The sequence below is a fragment of the Crocodylus siamensis genome, chromosome 4 (assembly GCF_052110815.1).
Source record: "Crocodylus siamensis isolate JL-2025a chromosome 4, ASM5211081v1, whole genome shotgun sequence".
Lineage (NCBI taxonomy): Eukaryota > Metazoa > Chordata > Crocodylia > Crocodylidae > Crocodylus > Crocodylus siamensis.
In genome coordinates, this window is record NC_143398.1 from 96,286,014 (window position 1) to 96,309,711 (window position 23,698).

At 44.5% G+C, this 23,698-nt stretch overlaps 1 protein-coding gene across 1 annotated transcript in view; it reads left to right on the top strand.

Moving 5' to 3' along the window:
* The window catches only part of DDX17 (DEAD-box helicase 17), a 27,079-nt gene continuing 3,381 nt past the window's right edge, over positions 1 to 23,698 (top strand). Inside the window, exons 1-12 of the mRNA XM_090043030.1 lie at positions 1 to 317; positions 5,975 to 6,104; positions 6,971 to 7,070; positions 7,387 to 7,520; positions 7,947 to 8,012; positions 8,234 to 8,375; positions 15,824 to 15,984; positions 16,070 to 16,242; positions 16,585 to 16,695; positions 17,361 to 17,422; positions 18,645 to 18,704; positions 22,905 to 23,141. Coding sequence (XP_089899156.1) covers positions 265 to 317; positions 5,975 to 6,104; positions 6,971 to 7,070; positions 7,387 to 7,520; positions 7,947 to 8,012; positions 8,234 to 8,375; positions 15,824 to 15,984; positions 16,070 to 16,242; positions 16,585 to 16,695; positions 17,361 to 17,422; positions 18,645 to 18,704; positions 22,905 to 23,141 — 1,429 coding nt within the window. The 5' untranslated portion in view covers positions 1 to 264. The remainder of the gene's footprint in view (positions 318 to 5,974; positions 6,105 to 6,970; positions 7,071 to 7,386; positions 7,521 to 7,946; positions 8,013 to 8,233; positions 8,376 to 15,823; positions 15,985 to 16,069; positions 16,243 to 16,584; positions 16,696 to 17,360; positions 17,423 to 18,644; positions 18,705 to 22,904; positions 23,142 to 23,698) is intronic.

Below are 23,698 nucleotides of genomic sequence, written 5' to 3' on the forward strand. Positions count from 1 at the left end.
GCGGGCTAGGGCGGCGGCGGCCATTTTGTGCCGGGAGCCCGGAGGAGGAAGACGCTTGGTGTCCGCGCCCCACGGGCCCCGCTGCGCCCCGAGCCATTCGTGGCCCTTGCCAATCGGTCTCGGCAGAGTCATTCTCTTGCTGCGAAGCCGCTCTTCCCCCTCGGGAAGCCAGGCGGCTGCCGCCCCGCCGCCGGGATACAGCAGCCGTCGCCGCCCGCCGCGCCGCCCTCCCCTCGCGCGCTCAGCCCCGCTCCCCCCGGCACCATGGACTCTATGCGCAGCTTCGGGGACCGCGGCCGCGACCGTGACCGCGGAGGGTGAGTCTCATCTCCTCCTTTCCCCCATCGGGGCCCGCTAGGGGGGAGGACCCCCCCCGCCTGGTGTCCCCCCCGGGTCCCCTCGCCTGGGGGCGGGTTGCAGCCTTCGCCCCCGGCCCCGCTCCTCATGGCGAGGCCTAGCTGCCCCAGAGAGCTCCCGCCTTTGGGGAGATGCTCCGACATGTCCTGTGGGGCGGCCCGACCAAGCCCTCCTGGGTGACCCTGGCTAAGATGTAGGGACCCTCCTGGACGTGGGGAGTAGGTCCCGGTTCAGTCTCCAGCCTGCATCTCTTTCGGCAACCGGGATCTTCTCTGCAAAGGCCACAAAACATTTTGATTCCCTTCTCGTGTGGCTCTCCAGGTCTCGCTTCCTCCTGGGACCCAGCTCAGCGTGAAGAGAGTTGGTCTCTTGATTGTTTGCAACAATCTGGTATCTCCAAAATACTTGATAGGAAATGTGTGAGCAGATGTGAATTACTTGGGAAGGGGAAGGGAATTGAGGCAGGGTAGTGGTTTTATTGTAAATCTCCACAGAAAATTAAAATTGCACATAAAATAAGTTAAAATGGCATATAAGAACTTGGCTTCTGAGAAATGAGGAAACACCTTTATTTTTTCTTCCTTGAAAACGGAAAGACTGAATTTTATGGGACTGGTAAGAAGGAAATAGCCTGCTTTCTACACTTGCATTTACTTTCTCCTCTTGCCTTGGTGAGTTTCAGGGGATTTTTTTTTCTTGTGTACATTGAAGTGCTTATTAATGTTATCTCTCTCAGAAGAGTAGGGGGAGCACAGAGCTGCACTCTCATTTTATGTTTACATTCTCCACACATCTTCTAAAATGAAAAGATCCTTTCAGTTACTTGACAGGGAAGCAGGCCTTGGTGTTTTTCCACTGTGAGCTTTCCAGCTGGTTCAAGGCAAGGACATTGGGGTAAACACATCTGCAAGTTGTTGATAGTGGAGGCCTTGCTGTTTTTTGGAGTTGAGTGAATACTAGTGTGCAGAATTGTACTTAAAGGGCCAGTCTCAAGCCTTAAGACACCCCTTTTTGATGTATTTCCATTTGTAAGCTGTTATTTGGGGGTAATTTTTTCTTGATTCTAAATAGGCATTTAATTTTAAGAATTCTACTTATGAGATTTATTTTTAAGCCATTCTTGGCGTAGGACCCACTAATGTAGACTCTCCTGTACTTTTTGGGTATTAGACTGATACCGAAACACTTTACTTCAATGACTGTTAGATGTGTGGAGTAATCAAAGAAAAGGTTAATTTCATTTAACTAAAATGTTCTACACCTCTTTCATTTTGAATGCAAGCAGTTTAAAAGACTGTGTGAAAAGTGCAGAATCAGAAAGGGAGAACTACTTGCCCATGCCCTCTCTTTAGGGTTCCATTCACACACAATGTATATTAACCCTGATTTCATTCAGAGTAATCCACTTATTTTGCCACCTGTTGTAATAACAAAAAGTATTTCAGTGATGTATCTTTATGCACTTCATCTTTTAAGATGCAAAGCCATTTTTAATGATTTGCAGTCATCAAGATGGCACAGGAGGTTTGAAAGATAACAGACATTTCCCCCAGCAGGGTGGCCAGATTCCAGCTGGATGTCACATTCTGCTTGCTGTCAATTCCCATTGTATAGTCAGCTGGCTATGCAAGTCTTCCTTACTTCCCATCTTGAACAAACTAGGTGACTAGGTTTGGAAGTGATGCTGTGCACTGAATAATCTGATACTTCATTCTGTTTTAGAGGTAGCTTCACTACAGTGGTTGACATGATAGCTATTTATTTAATATCAGTCAGTAGTGTTATTATTGAACTAGTAAAAATGTGGAATAAATTTATGCAAATCAGTAGAAGTACTCCAGACGAATGTCCAACACGTCTGGTCCTGTGGGCCAGGTGGGTGGCATGGAGCCAGTCCATGGGTAGCATCAGGAGCATGGAGCTGCATCATCTGGCCTGAGGAGTTGAATTTGGTGTCAGTAGTCTTGATAACTATGGCTCCTAAAGCCACAGCAAGAGCCCTGCAGGCCAGATAACACCACTCTGCACTCCAGATCTGGCTCTTGGGACTCCCCACAGGTCTGGAAATTTGGGAGTGGCAAGGCAGCAGCATTGATTGCCACAGCTTTGGGGTTTGCTCTGCCACTGCTTGCTCCATCCCCAAATGTATGGACCTGTGAGGAGACTTGTGGTATGCAGACCATATCTTGGTCACCCTAATCTAGTTTTATACTGGTATAATTGGAATTGAAAATCTTAAACATAATTTGTAGTTGCACCGTAACTTATCACAGAATCATAGAAAATTAGGGTTGGGAAGGGCCTCAGGAGGTCATCTAGTCCAACCCCCTGCTCAAAACAGGACTAGCCCCAACTAGATCATCTCAGCCAAGGCTCTGTCTATCTGGGTTTTGAAAACCCCCAAGGATAGAGCTTCCACCACCCCTCTGGGTAATCTGTTCCAGTATTTTACTGCCTTCCTAGTGAGAAAATTCTTCCTAATATCCAACCTAAACTTCCCTTGCTGCAACTTAAGACTGTTGCTCCTTTGTTCTGTCATCTGCCACCACTGAGAACAGTAGCCTCCCGGTTCAGGTAGTTGAAGACTGCTGTTGTGTCTCCTTGGTCTCCTCTTCTCTAGACTAAATAATCCCAGATAAATAATGGAATATCTAAGACCATAGAGAAAGGAAAGAGGGTTGTTAACACCTGTTGGGTGAAGAGCAGTTAGTAGGAATCAAGTATATTATAATGGACCATTAAGTCTGTTAGTTCTGAGGGAGTCAACTGACTAGAAATGCTGCTGTGCTGTTCTAGACAGAAAATCATCTTCCTTGCTTAAGACATACAATCCAATTTTATAGGCCTTATTTTGGGGGGGAAAGGTTTGTGAGGTGCATACAAATATAGTATATATTTTTGTATATTCCCTTTGGGTGGTCATTAGCAAATGTTAATAACCAAATATTTTAGTCCCAATTTTTTTTTTTTTTTGCTTTTGCTTATGTTGTTTGGTAAGTAGTTTTGACCTCCCTGGGGCTATCCATGTCAGTAAAGTTACTTAAGTCATGCCCTTAACTCACATTGTCAATCAGAGACAGATCCAAGGCTGCTGGAATACTTCTGTAAATAGTAACTTGGACTGGCTTCAGATCTTGGCCTAAAGAAAAAATCACGAATAATAAAATACAAAAATAATAATTTATTGTTTGTAAATTACTTTTAGAATCTTTTGTTAAAAATTACAGAACAATTAGAAGCTGTCATGTTGATGAGCTGATACAGAACAGGACTAAGAAATAAGCCATTTTCATGTTGAAAGTGAAAGGGGCTGTCAAAACTGCAAATTGTGTTTTTGTTTTGTTTTGTTTTGAATGTTTACCCTGGATGAAAAGTGGATTAACTCCTCTTGAGAGTAGTAGTGAATTTGATTTGACATTTAGCAGTATAATTCCTTTTCCAGTCAGACGTTAGGTTCTGCTTTCTTCTTTGAATCCTACCCTGTACCTTGGGTTGGGAAAGTTTGTGGGTATACCTAGTTAATATCAGCATGGAAGCCCATTTTAAGTGTTACAGATAACTAGGATTGTTTTTTAAAAATGAGATTTTTACTCTACTGTTAAGTTTACATTTCAATCAACTTGGACAACATTAAAAAAAAGAAAAAGCTCGCTTCATTTCAGTTGTTATTTTTTCATTTTTAGATTTTCAGTTGTAGGCACTCATGCACAAGGATGGCGCTGTGTTTATTGGCAAGCACTGTAGCAATCATCTTTTTATGAGCAGTGTAAATAAATCAAATGCTTTTCTTGGTTGCAGGTTTTTAAATGCCCTTTAAAAAAAACTAATCTTAGATTTAGGGTGAAATTTCAACTGACAGTATTTAGAATGGCAACTTCTACATAGATCTGGTAGAGTAATGAAACCAGTAACTGTTTTAATAACAATTTTGAAGCTGTATTAAGTCAGCATTTAGAGTAGGTACTGTGTCAGTCAGTGCTGTAGTCTTCAGCCACTCCCAACAGTTGTTGCAACAGCTCGCATTTTCTGATATAAATAAACAAAGTAATTTCTTATGAATCCCCTGCTTCCTAAAACTAAGACTTAAGTGGAAAGTAAGGGGTACTGATTTCTGAATGTCTTTGCTAGACTCATTCTTGCACAATTCTTTTTTCTTGAAATGGTCACTAGAAATGTTTAAGATGAGTTAGCAAACTTTTGTACCTTCCTGGGCTGCAAGTCTACCCCTTCTTGCCCCAGCTCCCCTATTTGCAGCGAGGGTAAGTGTTGCAGGGCAGGATTGGGGGGAGTGGGGGGGTGGGAGTTGAGTTGGAGAGCAGGGTGACTACAGAAGGGATGGGTGGCTTAGTGCAGCTCCATTCTACCTGTCCCCCTGGAGTGGGTAAGACCTGTGAGGGTCAGATCCAGCCTGCAGACTGTTGCTAGCCCCTGATCTAAGAGACAGGGCCCAATTTCCATCGTCCAGACCTTTCTGCTGTGGCCCCAGGGAAGGTTCTAGCTGCTTTGTAACTGGTACAGTTCTACCAAGAGAAAATGCCATAATTTTGAGACCTGTTTGCTTCTGATTTGAACAGTTGCATTCCATTGTCTTCTATTTGTTGACTTCCTGGCAAGGAAAGAACAGGTGGGAAACAAACTCATTATTTTTGTGTTGAATTGATTATCACGTGGGTCTTGTGTGGCATACTTTGCACTGATGGAACAAGCTTTCAAAAAACTTCCAAACTTTTATGTGTAAAACAGTGGCAGCCAACCTTTTTGGCAGGCATGCTACAAATTAACTCTGCCCCTTTCCTGAGTGCCAGTTTAGTTCTTTTCCCCTGCCCAGTTTCCTGCAATTTCTGCCTTATTTGCTGGTGCTGCTGTGCTGCTTGTCCTCTCCCTGGTCTACTGTGAGGCACATGGAGAGACTGCCCATGCCGCTTGTGGCGCATGTGCTTCAGGTTGGTCACCCCTGAACTAAAACAAATGTCATGGATATGCTAACAGAATTGTCTTGAGACAGAAGACATTTAGGCTAGTGGTTCTCAACCTTTTTATAGACTCAATATATCGCTGCGTAACTTGTGACTTGAGCAGCACCGCATTCCAAAAGATTATTTATAACAGTGCTTACCTGCTTAAAGAAAGGCTTGGGAGGAGTAGGAGCAGCTGGCGGGTCTGACCTGCACTTCTGTAAGTGGGCTAAGGAGGAGTGTTTGGATGGAAAGAGCCTACACTGATCTCCTAACCAGAGCCTGTGCTTATTTTGCCTACTTTGTCTGTCCTGGTAGCACACTTCAGAGGCTCTTCTGGCACTCAAGGGTGCCTTGGCCCCTGGTTAAGAAACACTGCTCTAGTCAGGAGCCTGAAGATAAGTGCTGTCCTAGGAAGGAATTACACTGGATTGGATCTAGGGTAAAATTTATTGGATTAGGGTAGATTTACCTTGATTTGGGGGTAACATCATGTGATTATAACATTCCCCCCCCATGGTCTTCCTGTTTGTAAATCGGCAGCTTAATTGAAGAACAGTTTTGAAAATGTTTGAGATCTGAAAATACAAGAGAAGTGAACTTCATTTGTAACTCGCTTTTTTTTATAATTAATATTGGTTGTTCCCCACCCTTCCCTTCAGGTTTCTTTCTCCAAAGAAATTTGGTAATCCAGGAGAGCGTCTCCGTAAAAAGAAGTGGGACCTTAATGAGTTGCCCAAGTTTGAGAAGAACTTTTATGTGGAACATCCAGAAGTGGCAAGGCTCACTGCAGTACGTTTTCTTTTTTTCTGTTCTTTTCATTTTTGGTATATTGGGGGGAATTTTTAAAGGTGGTAACAGTTCCCAAAACTTACTGGGATCATTGCATTTTCCCTCTCCACAGCCTGTTGTGTATGTATGCTATATACAGAAGTATTTCTTTTGGTTGCTTGTTCAGTTACTTTCAGAGTTACAGATATGGCATATTTCATAACTGTAAACTGCATTGTTTTGAAACTTTCCTGGAATAGTGTTTGAGGCAAACTGGAAAGTTAAGGGAAAACTTGCTGAAACAGCCCACTCCACTGCTGCTAGTGGATGAGTAATTAGGAACGAAAAAAAAAAGGTAGTTACAACATATTGTTGTCTTCTGGTAATATTTTAATCCCATCTTTCTGTTTTTGGTGCATTTTTTTTTTGGTTTTTCCCTTTCCCCAGTCCTTCGGTTCTCTTCTAGAAACTGAAAGATGTCTCCTGTAACTTAATGCATCACTTCTATATTGTTCAGCACTTTCTGACAGGAAAATTATTCATAAATGCTCCTTGCACAAGAGTTCTAGATTATGATCTACAGCATGGAGTTCTGCATTTAGCTCCCAGTTTAATTGCATTAATGTAAGGGGAGGGGCTACCCTGCCTCCTTCCCATCCTTAGTCAGTAATCTATTTCATTGTCCCTCTTTTATCTAATAACAGACCTCTGAAACCAAGTTGTCAGTGAAACTGTTAGGGAGTCTCTTGACAGTTGCTATCAGAAGCATCTGAACCAAGTTGTCAGTGAAACTGTTAGGGAGTCTCTTGACAGTTGCTATCAGAAGCATCTGCACCAAGTTGTTGCTCAGCACTTAATTGGATTTTTTTGTTTGTTTCCATAAATAGTTTGAGGTTGAAGAGCTGCGAAGGAAGAAGGAGATTACAATTAGGGGGGCAGAAGCCTGCCCCAAGCCTGTGTTTGCCTTCCACCAGTGTAACTTTCCACGTAAGTATTCTGTTGTTCAAGATAGTAGTAGTTCTTGTTTGGGAAAGGGAGGAAGTCCTAGGAAGACGTGTTGCTAATCAAACCTGTTTAGTTCTAGGAGTTTTTTCAGATCTACATGTAGCCTTGTAGAGTTTAATTAGAAAAATAAACCTTTTAAGGAGATGTTGACTTGTTGTCATTGAGACTTAAAAGTGTGAAACCTGAAATTGTTCTCAGTCCAGGCTGTTTAGGCCAACTTCCCTTGCATCTGTCTTCAGATTTGATTTCTTCTGTTCATATTTAAGTAGTTTGCCTTCACTGTCTCTTTAAATTGCAGAGTATGTAATGGATGTCTTGATTGATCAGAACTTTTCAGAACCTACCCCAATTCAATGCCAGGGTTTCCCACTGGCCCTCAGTGGTCGTGACATGGTGGGCATTGCTCAGACAGGCTCTGGGAAGACATTGGCGGTATGTTTGACATTCTGTTGCTTTATATGAATTTCTATTTGGTTTCTGGTTGCTCTTGCCTTGCCATTTAGACAAGTGCAAAGAGTGAGGTAACGTTTTAAAAACACCTGTTATATTATGGAGTAAAGACTTAAGAAAATAGCATATGAGTTTACTTTGAAAGCCTGATCTTCTCTGTTTTCTAATAGTTAATACCTTTTTAAAGTTGGGTTGTTAGATGCCTGGATGTGGTCATCCAAGTTTGAAAACTATTGTGTTGAGTAGAGGTGTCTTGCCTGTTCTAATATATGGGATATTGGCTGTTTTAGCAAAGATATAAGGCTTTATAAATGTGCCCTTCTCTTGATCCAAGATGGTAATCATTGACCTGATATAACTGAAATTTTGTTTCATTTTAATCTCAAAAACCTGTTTCTTTTGTTTCAGTATTTGTTACCTGCAATTGTTCATATCAACCACCAGCCGTATTTGGAGAGGGGAGATGGTCCAATTGTAAGTGTTACTCAGTTTTCTGTCTGGAAACTTACAGATGCATTTTCATGAATATGGCATAGAAAAGAAACAGAGAACTGTTTGTTGGGACAGTGTGGGCAGCCCCTTTCTTGTACCCATGGAAATCGTTACGTTGCAAGTTTTGATGTAGTGCAGTCTTTTTCAGGCAATAGAGTGTTAACAAACTAATAAGCTCTATCCTGGATTTATTTCTTTCACAGTGTTTAGTTCTAGCTCCTACACGAGAGCTGGCACAACAAGTGCAGCAGGTAGCTGATGATTATGGCAAATGCTCAAGACTGAAGAGTACTTGTGTATATGGAGGAGCACCCAAAGGTCCCCAGATCAGAGACCTGGAGAGAGGTAATACTGTTCTTGCTTCTTTAAATATCCCATGTGTTTCAGAAGTTAGAATTCAGGTGATTTATAGAATCTCAATCTTGTTCTCCTTGTTGTTTTAAAGTCACTAGGAAAAGGGGCAAAGGGTGAGTATTGACCTACCTACAGTAATTTAGTGTAACTTTCACCTCTGCTTAGTATGTGGGCACAATACCATATTTGCCTGACCCCAAGATGACTTCTCAATAATTGGAGTCTGTACATGGGAAAACTTTATTTCCTTAATCCAATTCTATACATGGAAAATTGTAATAATTGGAGGGTTGTCTTATATTCGTCCCACCACCACTACAGTGGCGTAAGCAGCCTGCCCCCCTGCTGCCTGCCTGCCTCCTTCCAGTGATGTCTGTATCTCCACCTGCACAGTTTGAACTCTTTAAGCATTTTGCCTTCAGAGGTGTACAAATAGTAAACCCATTTCTGTTACAGCAGAATCTTGTTTAAAAAGACTCTTAATATACTTCAAACTCTCTTTTTCTTTAGAGCTATACTCTAGCTTTTCTTTAAAGCTGTACAGGGAGCTTTTCTTATTGTGTACAATTGCCTGTTCCATCTCTTGCAGCTATTGCAGTCTCTTAAGAAGGGTTCAGAGGTTGGCTTACTGTATTGAGGGGTTCACAGTTTTGCATGGGTTATAAAAATAAGTGCTCAAATTACTTCTCTGTCATATCCAAGGCCCAGTTCATGGTTATGTGTTAAAGTACAATAGCCCAAACCAAGGAACTCTAATGTAATGCATGGCATGAATAAGGTGCATTCGGAAAGCTGTTCACACATAAATTACATGCATCTTATTAGGAAATCCATGTTTCTCTTCATCTTACAATGTTTTGCTGCTAAGGGAAAACATTCTTGAAAAATTAAGTAGTTCAGTGGATAAAGCATACTGGAAGGCAGCAGGGCAGCTTTTCCTGAATAAATTACAGTGCACTCAGGGGAGCAGGGATTTGAAGTTGAGATTACACATGCTGATCTGTGGGGTCTTAATTTGGTGCTCTGTACACAGTCAAGGCTCTACAAAATAGACATCTTATCTTCTAGAACTGTAGCATTTGGTTGGAAGGTATTGTAAAACGTGATTCCCCTGCTCCCTCACACCCTTCTTTTACCATTTTTGTTCAAATATGACCCACCAATAATTAGATTCTGTATAGAGGTCCACCAGTACATCAGTCTGATATCGGATCAGTACTGATATAAAGAAAATTGGCTGTATCAGAAATTGACCCAATTTCTGCAGCCCATAGTTTGGTTGGTAAATGCTTATGCATGTGTGCAGCTGCAACACAACACATAAGTGGCAAGGAGCAGAGCCTGACAGCTTGGAGAGAGCTCTGTGTAGCTGGTAGGTCTGTTGTGATGCAGATCAATGCCCCCCCCACAGTAAGGGAGGGGAGGCAGTGGGACAGGGGCAGATGCTGCCCAGCTGGGGCGGGGTATGGGATGGAGTTGCAGTTCTTGGGGTGGGGCAGGAGGGCTCCCATTCCTGTGTGCATCCTGTGGGGGGGGGGGTGAATGGAAGGTGCCCAGATGTGTACAGGGCAGGGCGGGCTGCAGGCTGGAGCTGGGCTGGGCTGGGCTGGGCTCGGGGAAGGTGGTGGTGTTGGGAGGGAGGCTAAAGGGAGCTTCAGCCATCCCAGATTTCACCATAGCCCCCCTCCCAGTGCCACTGCTGCCGGCCCCAAGCCCAGCACCTGCCGAGAGGAACCCAGTGCAGCCTTGGTTCTAGCCTGCAGCTGCAGCCTGCCCACCTTGCCCCGTGTTGATCTGCCCCTCCCCCTCCCCCCATGTTCTGTGTCCCACCCTGGCTGGGCAGTCTGTCTCTGCCCCACTCCTTCCTCACAGCAGAGGGCGTTGACGTGCCTCCCCAACACCCCTTCCTTCCCCTCTTCCCTTTTACCACAGTGGACTTACCAGCTACACACATCAGCTGTATCAGAAATCAGATCGGTATTGGCCTATAAGCTTCCTTAAAAATTGGCCATTGGTATGGGCCCCCAAAATCTCCATCAGTTCACCCCTATTTCTGTATATGGAAAATGTATATAATTGTTAGTTTTCTAGGTATAGAATCTAATTATTGGAGGTGCACCTTGAATTTGTCCCCCTCCCACTGCTACAGCGGGGAAGATTAATCTGGAGGGAGGGTGTCAGGTGGCTACCTTGCCTTCTGTCCCCTGCAGCCTACCCTACCCCCTACCCCCCCCCCCCCCGGGTCTTACTGTCACATCCTGCTTTCCCTGGCCGTGTCCAGACATGTAGGTCTGTGTGGGTTGTGGTGCCACAAACTACGTGCCCAAAATGTTAAAATGTGCCCTGTGCTTCAAATACAGGCAGTCCTTGGACTTATGACCCAATTGGTTCCTGAAAACCCAGGCTTGAGTTGAAACATCCTAACTTGGAACCAATTTTCTCATAGGAAACAATGTTATAAATGCAAGATTTGTTCCTGAACCAAGGCCTGATACTCTATTTTCACCAAAAATAACCCAGAATTTTGTACTCAGTCAATTATAGATGAGTAATATAACAACATTAATGTATTTATATTGTAAATAGCAATTGTATTGATTTGGAAGGACTTCTTTGAAGTGACTTTGCTGGAGTTTTCTCAGGAGTCTTGGCTGCAGGGTTTTTGTTTTGTTTGTTTATGTTTTGGTTTTTTTGTTTTTGTTTTTGTTTTTTTTGGAGTCTTGTCTGCTTTCTTAAAGAAAGTGTCCAAGGAAGTTTAGACAGATGTTCTCCAGGGAGGTGGGCAATGCAGTGAACTTGTTTGCTGGTTCGGTGTTGTTGGTTCAAGCGTTGTAAAGTTGAAACTAACATCATAAAGTTGAAACAGCGTGTCAGTTTACAACTTTACGCACTTACAATGTTTATAACTCAAAACCCTGTAAGTTGAGGACTGCCTGTATGCAGTGTGGGGTCAAAACTTGTTACTGAGACTTTCTGGTAGCAAAAAATAATGCTGGGGGCATGGGGGGAGTGGTGCAGCACATGCTACAATAGTATGCACTGGAACAAACAGGTTGTCCAGGGAGATGCTCTGGCTGCTGACCAGGGTGTGTCTACTATTTCATTTGTGCCCTAGCTGCTCCAACATGCTGGGAGAAGCAGGGAAAGGGCAGGTTGCCCAAAACAGGGCAGTTTGTCCCTCACCAAAGTGCATGTGGCCCTCTGTGGGCTGTACGCATGCTGGCCAGACTGACGTGGGGGGCGGTGGGTCACACACACAGGCTGCCACTCTGCTGCTGTACCCTTTGCTGCCTTCCCACAGCCAGCCACACAACTCTGTGGGCAAACGGTGTGCAGCGCAGTAGTGGTGGTGTGGTGGCAGCTGCCCCATGCAAGTTGTGTGCTGCCCAGCTGGCAGGGGAGGGGCTCACGTGGCAGCTACTGCTGCTTGTGCCCTACGGCCATCTGCACAGCTCTGCGGTGGTGTGGGGTGGGGGCTGTGGTGGCTGTGTGCCGGCTTGGGCGGGGGGGGACTTGCACACGGCAGCCGCCGCTGCTTGCCTGTGGAGTCATGCCTATGTACAGGCAGCTGCCATGCATGAGCCCCTCCCCCCCACCCCCAATCCATGGGCACAGCTCTGCAGAGAAGTGGCAGCAGCGGTGCAAGGTGGTGGCAGCCACCATGTATGAAACCTCCTTGCTCCTGCTGGCCACCATGTGGCACGTGGCTGCCGCTGCTGCTTATCTAAGGAGCCATGCATGCATCTGGTGGGGGCTTGCATGTGGTGGCCGCTACTGCCGCCCAGTGGCTGGCCGCGCATCTCCACAGGCACGGTTCCACAGGCAAGCAATAGCAGTGGCAGCTGCCGCATGCGGGCCCCAGCCCTGCTCTGCATGCAGTCGCCACAGCCACCACCCCTTGCTGCCATGGGGCCATGCAACTAGCTGTGAGGCAGATGCCAGCCAGGTGGCATGTGTACGGCCCTCGTGCAATGGCCACCACCGTACCACCATGGCTGCACCCTGTGCCACTTGCCTATTACCATGGCCCGCAGAGGGACACCACTGCCCTCAACCCACCAGCCCTGCTCCTGGGAGCGGGCTGGGGTGGGAGGCAGGGAGGCACTGCGATTTTTGTCTGGGGCTGGCAGCACCTGGTGCGTCGCCATTCCCTCATCCCCCAGCCCCGCTTACCTCTGGGGACAAAGGGTGAGTCTGAGCCCAGCCGTGGCTGATTCAGAGTCTCAGGGCCTGCCCTTCCCCCTCCAGGCAGGGCTGGGGGTTTCCCGCCCTTTCTGCAGTCAGCTCTTGCAAGCTGGAACTCTGCCAGCCTGCAAGAGCTCTTTGCAAAAAGCGGAGAATCCGCGGATTTTTCTGCTAAAAGGGGAAATCTCCATTTTCTCCATTAAAAGCAGGGAATCTGGTTTTCTCTGTTTTTCCGTGGGAAAAGGAAAACCTGGATCCCTGCTCATAATTTACTGAATCAATAGTGTTTCAAGCCATTGTGACCCCATAGCTCAGCACTGGGGGGGGTGTCATCCTCCCCCACTCCCCCCGTACTCCCCCTCCCACTCGAAGGAGCCATATTCTAATTGGCCCTCATTCATGACTGGAACTGGGTGTTCTTGTCATGCATGAGTTCTGGGATCCTCCAAAAACTTATATGCAGTTTAGGTGCAAAACAACCTCGTGTGTAGCAGGGCCACCCTAACTGTATGCAGTAGTCTGAGAGATGGGGCCCCAAACAGTTCACTCAGAATCCCTCTGTCACCCCCATTTGATGTTTGCCACACACTGAAGGTTCGAGGAAAAAGGGGAATCATTAGAAATGGGAAAGAAAGGCACAAGTTGGCTATAGAAATGAAGAGGAAGTTGAAATGTATTCACTGTAGTGGCTCGCCATGAATGAGTGCAGTGGGTACTACCATAGATCTTATTCAGATGAGCTGCACTAACCCATTGTGGTAGGTTCTCATCTTACCTGGCAGGGGAGATACCACGTTGGTGGTTTTGTGCAACTAGCAGAGGAGGTCAGGAAAACAGATCTTACGATGATAGGCTGAGAGCCATGGGACTCTTTAGCCTGGAAAAGCGTAGGCTCGGGTGATCTGATGGCCACCTATAAGTTTATCAGGGGTGACCACCAGGATCTAGGGGAACGTTTGTTCACCAGAGCACCCCAAGGGATGACGAGGTCGAACGGTCACAAACTCCTGCAAGACCGTTTCAGGCCGGGCATAAGGAAGAATTTCTTTACTGTCCGAGCCCCCAAGGTCTGGAACAGTCTGCCAGCGGAGGTGGTTCAAGCACCTACATTGAACACCTTCAAGAGTAAATTGGATGCTTATCTTGCTGGGGTCCTATGACCCCAGCTGACTTCCTGCCCTTTGGGCAGGGGGCTGGACTCGATGATCTCCCGAGGTCCCTTCCAGCCCTGATGTCTATGAAATCTTCTTATTCCCAGTCTTGAATGACTTGGTGTAGTTGAGGGTGGAGACCTGTCTATTGCACTGCAAGCATGTGCTCCTGTGAGAGTTGACTATAGCCTCCCAAAAGAAGAATCTCTGCTTCACTATTTATGGCAATGGGGAATTGCTCTCGGGTTCTCCCTCTAGCATGCTCTTATGACCTCTTAGCTAGGGGCAAGTGAGACTAGGGGACATCTGAACCCCAAGGCCTCTGGGGTTAGGCCTTGCATGTAAGATGCCTGCCATGGATTTGGGAGTATCTGAAGAATCTGAGAGGTAGGATACTTGCTAATGGTAGCTCCACACAGACTTGAGTAACAGCTCTGCTCAGCTGATAGAATTCTGAATTGATTTGGCTAATTTGGCCCAGGACGCGCAATTTAATTTAAAAGAGCGTGTTTGCTCAGTGTGGGCCATGTGTTTTATACTCATACTCAAATGTTGGCTAGCATTTGATCAACTTCATAGTTTGTTGCCATTATTGAACACATGCTGCTTTGGCAATGGTTTAATAATAGACAGTGTATTTGTTGAGACTTCTTTGTACATGAATGTAAATTTTAACTATGCCCTCTATGCTGTTTGGGGGCGGGGGGGGTCGTCTTGTATTTGAGTACATTTGGTAAATTGCCCTGCTCTTTGTAAATAGTTGATGAGAACTGTAAAGTCTCAGATATGGAGAGTCTGGGGAAAGGGGAAAACTGTTAATACCAGCAAACCTTTTTCTGGAATTCTTTTTATGAGCACTTACCCTGCTATGGAGTACTGTTTAATATCAGCATATGTTCAGAGATGCAGCTGAAAAAATCTCCCTGAATCTTTGGTCTTGGGACACCTGATAGAAATGTTACATTCTAGATATAGTAAGTTGTGTATGGGGATAGTTGTTTTTTAACTCTGTTTTGTAAGCTGCCCTAAGAATTCAGTTCAGGGCCCCGAACTAGAAGATTCAGGCAGCTGCTGGTAGCTTTTGGAAAGAAGGGGATACCTTGCTCAAGCTGTTGGATAGGGAGTATGGTAGAGAATTTTTTCTTCTCCTGTTTATATGCTGCTTTTATGTGGGTACAACTATGCCTCTCAAGTTCAGCTGTGAGACTCAACTAGAAATTGGTGGGAGGAACATAAGAATCATCATCCTGTCCAGATTTGTATCCCATCTCTTAGAGTAACAGGTATTCACAGTAATTGCCTAATTAAAGCACTATTCTTTTCCTTATCTAGAGCCTGCTAAGAAAGTGAAAGCTTTGACTTACCTAGTAGCTGTTGAGTAGAAATATGGCTTCCTGTGCTCTTGGTGGTTTTAGCTCACACTTTATCTAACTTTTTGGGGTACAGACAGACAAATAAGGTCAAAGGAGACTTACTGTGTATTAGCTGTTCTGTGGTATCTTTCAAGTGTCCACTCCCATCTCGCTGAGTGAAAACTGGGAAAACTTACTCCTGAACAAAATGGAACAAAGTCATTGTGATTTAGGGTCCACTTGCCACAAGGTAGTATGTACACACAGTAGTTACTGAAGACTGGGGGGGTGGGATACCAAAGTGGTCTCCAACCAGTATAAGTTCATTATTTATCCATGCTTTCCTTCTTTTGATATGGAGCTCTTTATATGTACCAGTCAGATGCACAGGGTTGAGCTCAGCTAAAAGTTTAAGGTGTGTATGTGGTTTTTGTTTTGTTTTTTTTCCCCTCTCTGCTGTGGTTGAATCTGTAAACCATCTGTCTTCCCCTGCTTTCTGGCAGTAGGTGTTCATTTCCTGGACTACTGTACTCAAGGTTCTAGTACCATAACAGTAATTTGGAATGGGTAATGCAACTATTTATTAAGGGATACCTAGGATTGCTAGTGAAAAAGTAGTGACTCAGTTTTACCATCTGAGAGCAGATGACTTTGTTAAAAAGTTGTTCTTGATGATTATTTATTCTGATAGGTAAGATATTGAACATGTAATGAAGCTCTCTTACTCCTTCCCCTTGTTATGTATTTGAAGGTGTTGAGATCTGCATTGCCACACCTGGCCGCTTGATTGACTTCCTTGAAGCTGGAAAAACCAACCTTCGTCGATGTACCTATCTAGTGTTAGATGAAGCAGACAGAATGTTGGACATGGGCTTTGAACCTCAGATTCGTAAAATTGTTGACCAAATAAGGGTGCGTAACATCTTTGAATGTTTCCTTCAAATTTCTTTTCAAAATATGGTGTCCAAATAACATCCTTTATTTTTTTTTCTCTTAGCCTGACAGGCAGACTCTGATGTGGAGTGCTACCTGGCCAAAGGAAGTGCGTCAGCTTGCTGAAGATTTTCTGCGTGAATATGTGCAGATAAATGTGGGCAATCTGGAACTGAGTGCCAACCACAACATCCTGCAGATAGTGGATGTATGCATGGAGAGTGAAAAGGACCACAAGTATGAGCATTTTTCTACTATTCTAATTTTCCTGTAGGACTGGGAATATAAAATCTTTGTTGTACAGAAATATGTTTTAAAAATAATTGGTCCAAAGCGATTAACTAGCAACTGTGTCACTTGTTTAACCTCCGGAATGTAAACAGTTTAGCCCCATAATCGCACAGTTGCTTATATAGTGCTTACCTTAGTTTTTGCAATAATATTGTTAATTTAATTCTGCATAATAGGTACTGAACCAGTCTTTTAAAATAGTAGTTTATTATATGAATTCTCTCAATAAGCTGCAAACTCACTTTTTTTATTAGGGTTCATACATCATAGCTCTTTCTTCTCTTCTAGACTGATACAATTGATGGAAGAAATCATGGCAGAGAAAGAAAACAAGACTATAATCTTTGTGGAGACCAAGAGAAGATGTGATGACCTCACTCGGAGAATGCGTAGAGATGGGTAACTATTTTCTTGCATCTTAATTCTTAATTGTCATGAAGAAACTCAAAATGGCACTCACTGGGGGTGTTTATTCCTAGACTTGGTGTAGTGATGTGTCCCGTCAGTTCCTTAGCCAGATTGGTATCGAGACTCCAGAAAGGTTCTGTCACATCACCACCTATCCTGGAAATCTCTGAGAGGAGACTGGACAGTCACCTCACTGAGGTCACCTGACCCCAGTTGTTCCGGCCTAGCGTAGGGGGGCTGGACCCAATGATCTTGTGAGGTCCATTCCAGCCCTTTACAATCTATGCATCTATGAAACGCTGGCTCAGGAAAAGTAGTATGCTGGTCTGGATTTGGGACAGCATCTTCCATGTGCAGTACAAGATCCAGTTAGGACTAATAGTGTTAAGAGCCCTGTCAATAAAACTGATATTACTAGATTAAAAGCTAATTCTGAAGCGCCCCAAAACTTGCCAGGTTCTCCCAAATTGTATGGAGTTGAATCCTTCCCAACAAGTTTACTTTCTAGATAAAAGAAAAGCAAGAGGGAAGGAATGCAGTATGTGGTGCTTGGAACGCTTTTAATACTTGCCCACTTCCCTCAAAACAATAATTTCCTGTTTATATCTAGTATATGCATTTGCTGTCTAAAATCATGCACATCTCTCACTTGACAGTTGGCCAGCTATGTGTATCCATGGAGACAAGAGTCAGCCAGAAAGAGATTGGGTGCTTAATGGTAAGTCCAAGTTTGGGAAGTGGGCATTTGGAACTATTGCATGTCTTTAGTATAGTTCAGGGGTCAACAACATTTTTTGGTCCGAGTGCCAAAAACCCTCCACAGCGTGGACTTGAAAGATGTTAATGTGCTGGGGCGGATGGCGAGGGAGTTGTAAGGGGCCCAGACGTTGTTGAGGCAGCACAGCCATGGCCCCTTCCCCACCATGCTCCCGGAGGCACCTGTACAGCCACTGCCGGCAGCAAGGTGGACTGGGGCTCTGGACCCTGGTGCAGCCACTTGCAATAGGCAGCCGCAAGCCTGTGAGTAGCCTGGGCTGTGGGCAGGCCCCTGCTACCTGCTACAGAGCCACGGCTCATTGCAGCAAACAGCTGCGAGCCTGCAAGCAGCTGCATTGGGACCAGAGCCCTGGCTCTTTGTTGGTGTTAGCGGCTGTGCGTGCGCCTCGGAACATGGCAGGGAAGGGGCCTGGTGCTGTGCTGCCCCAGCCCCATCCCAGCTGTGTGGCAGCTGCATGTGAATCTTGGGGCACTAGCCACAGAGTCTGGGCTGCTTGTAGCAGGTGGTGAGCAGGTTGCAGACAGCTGCACCTGGGTCCAGAGAAATGGCCCAGCTCCAAGGTGGCACCTGCATAAGTGCCTTGGGGCTCACAGTGGGAAAGGGGCTGGGGCTCTGCTGCTTGAGACCCCTTCTCTGCTGTGTGCCCTGAGGTCCACATGCAGTCACTGCTGGCCACGGATCTGGGCTGAGGCTCCAGACCCTGGTGCACTAGTTCCTGGTTGCCTGCCGTGAAGTCCAGGCTGCTCACAGCAGGACTTACAGCCTCCCTGCCACCTGCTGTGAGTAGTCCGGGCTCTGTGGCTGATGGCAGCTGCGCAGCACCCAGGCCAGCTGTTGGCATGCTAAGCAAAATGGCCTCATGTGCCATGCTGTTGCTCAACACATGTGCAGGGGGTTGCCAACCCCATTTCTAGTTTATTCAAACCATGCTCAGCCTTTGTATTTCATCACTTCAGTACTGAAGCCTTTTTCATGGGAAATGCAGCAGAAACCTTCAGAAAAGATGTAACAAATTCCATGCAGTTTTATTTGGATTATGTTTTTCCTGTCAAAAAAAAAAAAAAAATCCCAGCCAAATTTTGGGTTTTGGAAAGGTGTCACTTCTTGCTGCAGTCTATGAATTTATCCTAATCTTACTTCATAGTGGATTCTTACCTTGCAGAATTCCGTTCTGGAAAGGCTCCCATCCTCATTGCTACAGACGTTGCATCCCGTGGTCTAGGTTTGTACAAACAGGCTTCTCTTGCCTGCTGCTCCATATTTTTTCTTCTTTGGACTGAAACATGTATTTTCTTAAATTCAAAGCGTGATTTTCCCCCACATGTGAAATGCCTTTTTTAACGTTAATCTTTTTTTTTTCTTTCATATTCAAAGTCTCTTCCTGCTCCTAATGAACAGGCTTTGGTCTGCAGCAAGGCCTAGGCATGACTAATCGATCGCCAAGAGGGAGAAGAGACGTCCAATTATGCAACCCAATCTTTTCACCACACCCACCTCCTTCCCAAATCCAGTTTTTTGTGGCTGGATAGTAGGGCTGGATTGCTCCCAATTTACGGGGAGTTTGAGAAAGATGCACTAGAGAAAACATATGGGAGAGCAGTTCAACATCAAATCATTCTTCATTTTCAACATATTGCACATGTGTAGGCAGTTCTCTACATAGACACAATGTGCCCGTTATAGGTGCTCTTGTCTGGGAAAGCACTGCTCCAGACTTTTTGTTTATGCATTTAGCCATTCTTATTCTGTGTTCCTCCTAGGCAGGACCACTGAAGTGATATTGAGCCTTTTACTACATATCCTAGCCAAGCACGCATGGGATCAGAATTCCATAGTTTTATTTCAGTGATATGAAAATGATATGTGGATGCATGAGCTAAAACACCCCCTTTTTAATGAGCATATTTGTAACATGAAATGTGTTTAAACATTTGTTTTCCCTTGCATCTGGCAAATGTATACATTTAGAAATACTTAAACTTTTAAAGCAGTTCTTCAGTTTTACACTCCCCAAACTCATGAGGTATACTAGAGTTGATGCCAGAGTAGTCTGATTCATTATGGCAGACTTTATGTAAAAAGCTTTATAAGCATAATCAATCCAGTGGATTACTGAAGAGTGTAAATTACATAACCCCCTCCATTTTTTCAAATGCTAAAAGGGTGGCTGTGTGCTGTGCATCTCAGTGCTGTTTAAGTGTGGACGTACTAGTGTTAGTCTTGGTAGCTTTTATTCACATAACCTTCACCCCTTCTTCCCCTCCCCACCAAAAAATTGTCCAATACTTCCTCTGAGAGGTGATTGGATGGACTTCAGTCTCTGCCCTCTAGGGTCATGTCTGGACCTGTGCAGTTAGAGCTTGGGCCTGTTGGGAGAAGGGACTGAGGCCTGAAACACAAATTTTTTTTTTTTTATTTTTTTTTTTTTTAAAGAGCTGCTTTCTGTAGCAGCATTTTTTTGTTTTTTAAACAGGCTTGCTATGTGCTGGTAGCTTCTTTGTGCATCTTGCCTAGACATTTAAAACAGAACCCCCCCATCTCTCCCCCTGCCCCAAAAAATGCTCTCCCAAAACTACTCAATTGGTTACTACCTCAGAAAACAGTTCCCCACTGCTCCTCACCCACTTCAAGCTGTGGGGGAAGGGTACCAGAGTCTGTTTCTTGTTACTGAACATCTCTGCTCATATTGGGGCCCTGAGTTTGCTGCTTTAAAGTCACTTAAGTGGCAAACTCCTGGACGACTTCCTCCAAGATCCTGGAAAGTGAAGGCTCTACCTAAATAACATAAAACAGGGGTGCGCGCTTTTTGGCTGAGTCACCAGGGCTTTCCTTCTTCCCAATGGAACGAGGTTTTCATAAAAAAACTCCTTCCAGGTAAGTTCTGAGTCCCATAATCTCTTTGTAATGATTCCCTGAAGGAGATGTCCTCCCTCTGCACTGATTTTTTTTTTTTTTTTAATTATTTTTTTTGGTTACTCTTCACTCTGCTAAAGTAAAAACATTGAATTTGTTTTGTTTTGTTTTCTTTAACAGAAGCTTTGATATCAGCTGCAGATCATTCTCAGTGCAGGGTCGGGGGCATATCTACATTGATGGTCGAAGCAGCTCCATAGACAGCATGTTTGCTAGTTTTTTCCCTCCCGAGTAATGGTCAGAGACTTGGTCTGTTCTGTAAAGTGGTTTGGTGGTCTGACAAAGGGCCCTGCCTGAGCAGCTGTCCAAATAGCTGTTACAGTTTCAGTTCTTGATCCTGCTACACTATCTTCTAAAAGTGCAGGAAAATTGTGACTGTTCACAAATACATTGGAGCATGGCAGACTGGAAAGAACTTGCTCTGGTCTTTCTTCAGCCACTTATGTGCATACACAGGAACCTACCTAGTCTGGAAGACATTTCCTGCCTTTTACTTCTCCTTCCCATCCCATCTCCACCCCCCTCAAATCAAACCAAGTCATTAGCATCTATGCTGTTAGCTACAGTTCCCCGTGCTTTCTTTCAGGAAAGCACTTTCTTGTAACCCCTGTGGTAATCCACTCTCTGCTGCTAATGGATGTACAGAATGGGATTGGAAAAGGATCATATAGCCTGTTGCTTGTCAGACTCTAGTTAAACCCTGGCTGTGAAGATGTCTCATATTAACCTATATCTTAACTTATATTTTCCCCTTTCAAAAAATCTTTGTGCCAAGGACCCTAGCTGGAGACTCGCGCAGCCCCCTGTGAAATCTGCCTTTTCACTTCCTTTTTTTTGGTGTGATTCAGGACTTGGGAGTCAGCAAAGACTGAGGAGCCCCCCTCCCACCCTTGCTGTAATAAGAAACAGACATAAAGTCCCCCTCGACACAACACACTCATTTTTATTTTCACCCCTTAGCCCCTCTTTGAAATTGAAGCAGTCTGGGCAATAGATGCGGTCTGACCCTTTGGATGTCATTTTTTGTAGCTTCATTTTTTTGACAATTGCCCATATTAACCCCTGGTGGGGCACAGAAAGCGTTGGAGGACCTGAAACTTTTACCTGAACCCAGGTTCTCCGGCGCTTCACAACCAAATGGGGCAACAGAGAAGCGTCTAAGCCAGTTCACAGAGCGAGCGTGTGTGGGGACTTCTCGCTGCCATGGACCCTTGATGCATGCTCCCCGCGCTCCAGTGGTCCCGTGTCAGAAGGCGGAGTTTTCGAAAGGAGGCCGCCAAAAATAAAAGGCAAAGAGACGGGATCGGCTGCAGCGGTTTCCCACAGGAGGAGGGAGTGTGCATCGGTCTGGTAAAAAACAGAGAATGTTTCTCTCTTTTAACAAGAACAACAACAACATCACAAAAATCTGTGTTTTATCTTGGATATTTTCTAAATATTCTTCTTAAAATGCAGATTTTTTTTTTGTGAGCTGTTAGGACTCTTACTGTGATACTGTGCTTCTTTTAATATTGCGTATGTTACTAAAGATATTTTAATTAAAGCATTACACTAACATTTACTTAGTTTGTCCCATACACTTAAGGAAAAACTTACTGGTGGAAAAGCAAGATTTTAATGTCTCTGCTAAGGTTTAAGAGCATTTTTGCGTATTGTACAACTTGCAGTTTTGAGCACTTCAGTCTAATATTTAAAGCTTTTAGATATTCTGCTTAAGTGGGAGATTATCAAAACCCCTAAGTTTGTCAGGAGTAAGCTGGTGAAATGTTAGTGCAATGTGTTATAATAACTAAGAAGGCAGGTTAAGAAGTTTTAGTTGTGGTCTGCATTTTGTTTTTTAAATTGGCAGAATGTGAATACTATTTCATGTCAGGAATTGCTTAAATGTCAAGAGAAGGGAAAATATTGCTGAATTTTGCAGAGATATGCAGTATAAAGTAAAACTTAAAAAATGTGTGTAAAGTAAAATTAAAACAGATTTTTAATTCCCTTGTGTTTAATTTGAAGGTAAGTGAGTTAATTACTGTTAGTCTTTCCTGGACTTCTCCCAACAGAGTAAAAGTCTTGCTATGGCAGATCTCTCCCTCCTCCACTCTAACTTGCTGAGTCCACAACAGAGGTGGCATTTCACTTGCTGCAGCTAATGTTACAGAAAGAAAACTGAATTTCACTCTATTTCAAAACTGGCAGCGTGCAAGAACCCCTCGTGATAAGAGGATTCAGTAAGTGGAGGATAGATTTGAATGGAGGGAAACCTGCTTTAAGATTTGCAATCAGTTTTTCAGGGCATTTTTCTCTGCTCAAGCATGTCTAGCATTCAGACGACATACTCTTTTGGGATGAGTCTGTCTTATCTTTATTACATGCAATTACTAACTTTGGCTTTTTTCTTCTTATTACTGTCACCTGCATTCGTGCTCCCCACCTTTCGTTGGCACGCCCTTCTCTCCTTCTTCCCTTCCTCAACCCCACCCCTTCACTGTGCTTCGCCAACTGGGAAACTCGCAAGATGTGGAAGACGTAAAGTTTGTGATAAACTACGACTATCCAAACAGCTCTGAGGATTATGTGCACCGAATTGGCCGTACTGCCCGTAGCACCAACAAGGGTACTGCCTACACATTCTTCACACCAGGGAACCTGAAACAAGCCAGGGAGCTGATCAAAGTGTTGGAGGAAGCTAACCAGGCCATCAATCCAAAACTGATGCAGCTTGTGGACCACAGAGGAGGAGGTGGTGGTGGAGGTAAATGGATGTTGAAAGGGTGTAGAAAGAATAGGTGCCACAGCATGGAGGGAAGCTGGAAAGAACCTGAGCAGACTAAATCAGTGTCAGACTCCTGCCATTTTACTCTTCTGCAGATAGGCTGAATATAAAATACTTATTACTAATATTGAGCGAACTTTCATTCTAAAGTCCACTTAACCAACTGAAGGAGGTTCAGTGCTTTAATTTCAAATTCATTTTCCTGATGAGTGTCTCTAGCAGCTCTGTCCTCCTGTTTCTTGCCTAGCAGAATTGTAGGTAGCAGTGTTATACCTGGCCTCTTTCCAGAGAGAGTTTTAGCTTCTAGTCTGCAAAGAAACAAAGTGAACTTTGGCCCAGTGAGTTTCAAGTCAGTGCTGTATTCTGCATTTCTTTTTCTTTCCTGTTTTGCTCTATCTATGAGATAGTCCATGGTACAGAATTTGAGCTTCGATGAAGAAAAAGGGAGCCATAGACAAACTTGTGTAGGAATAGTGACTCGGTAAAGAATTTTGTGCCATGACTTCTGGCCCTGTTGTGGAATAGTAGATGGGTGG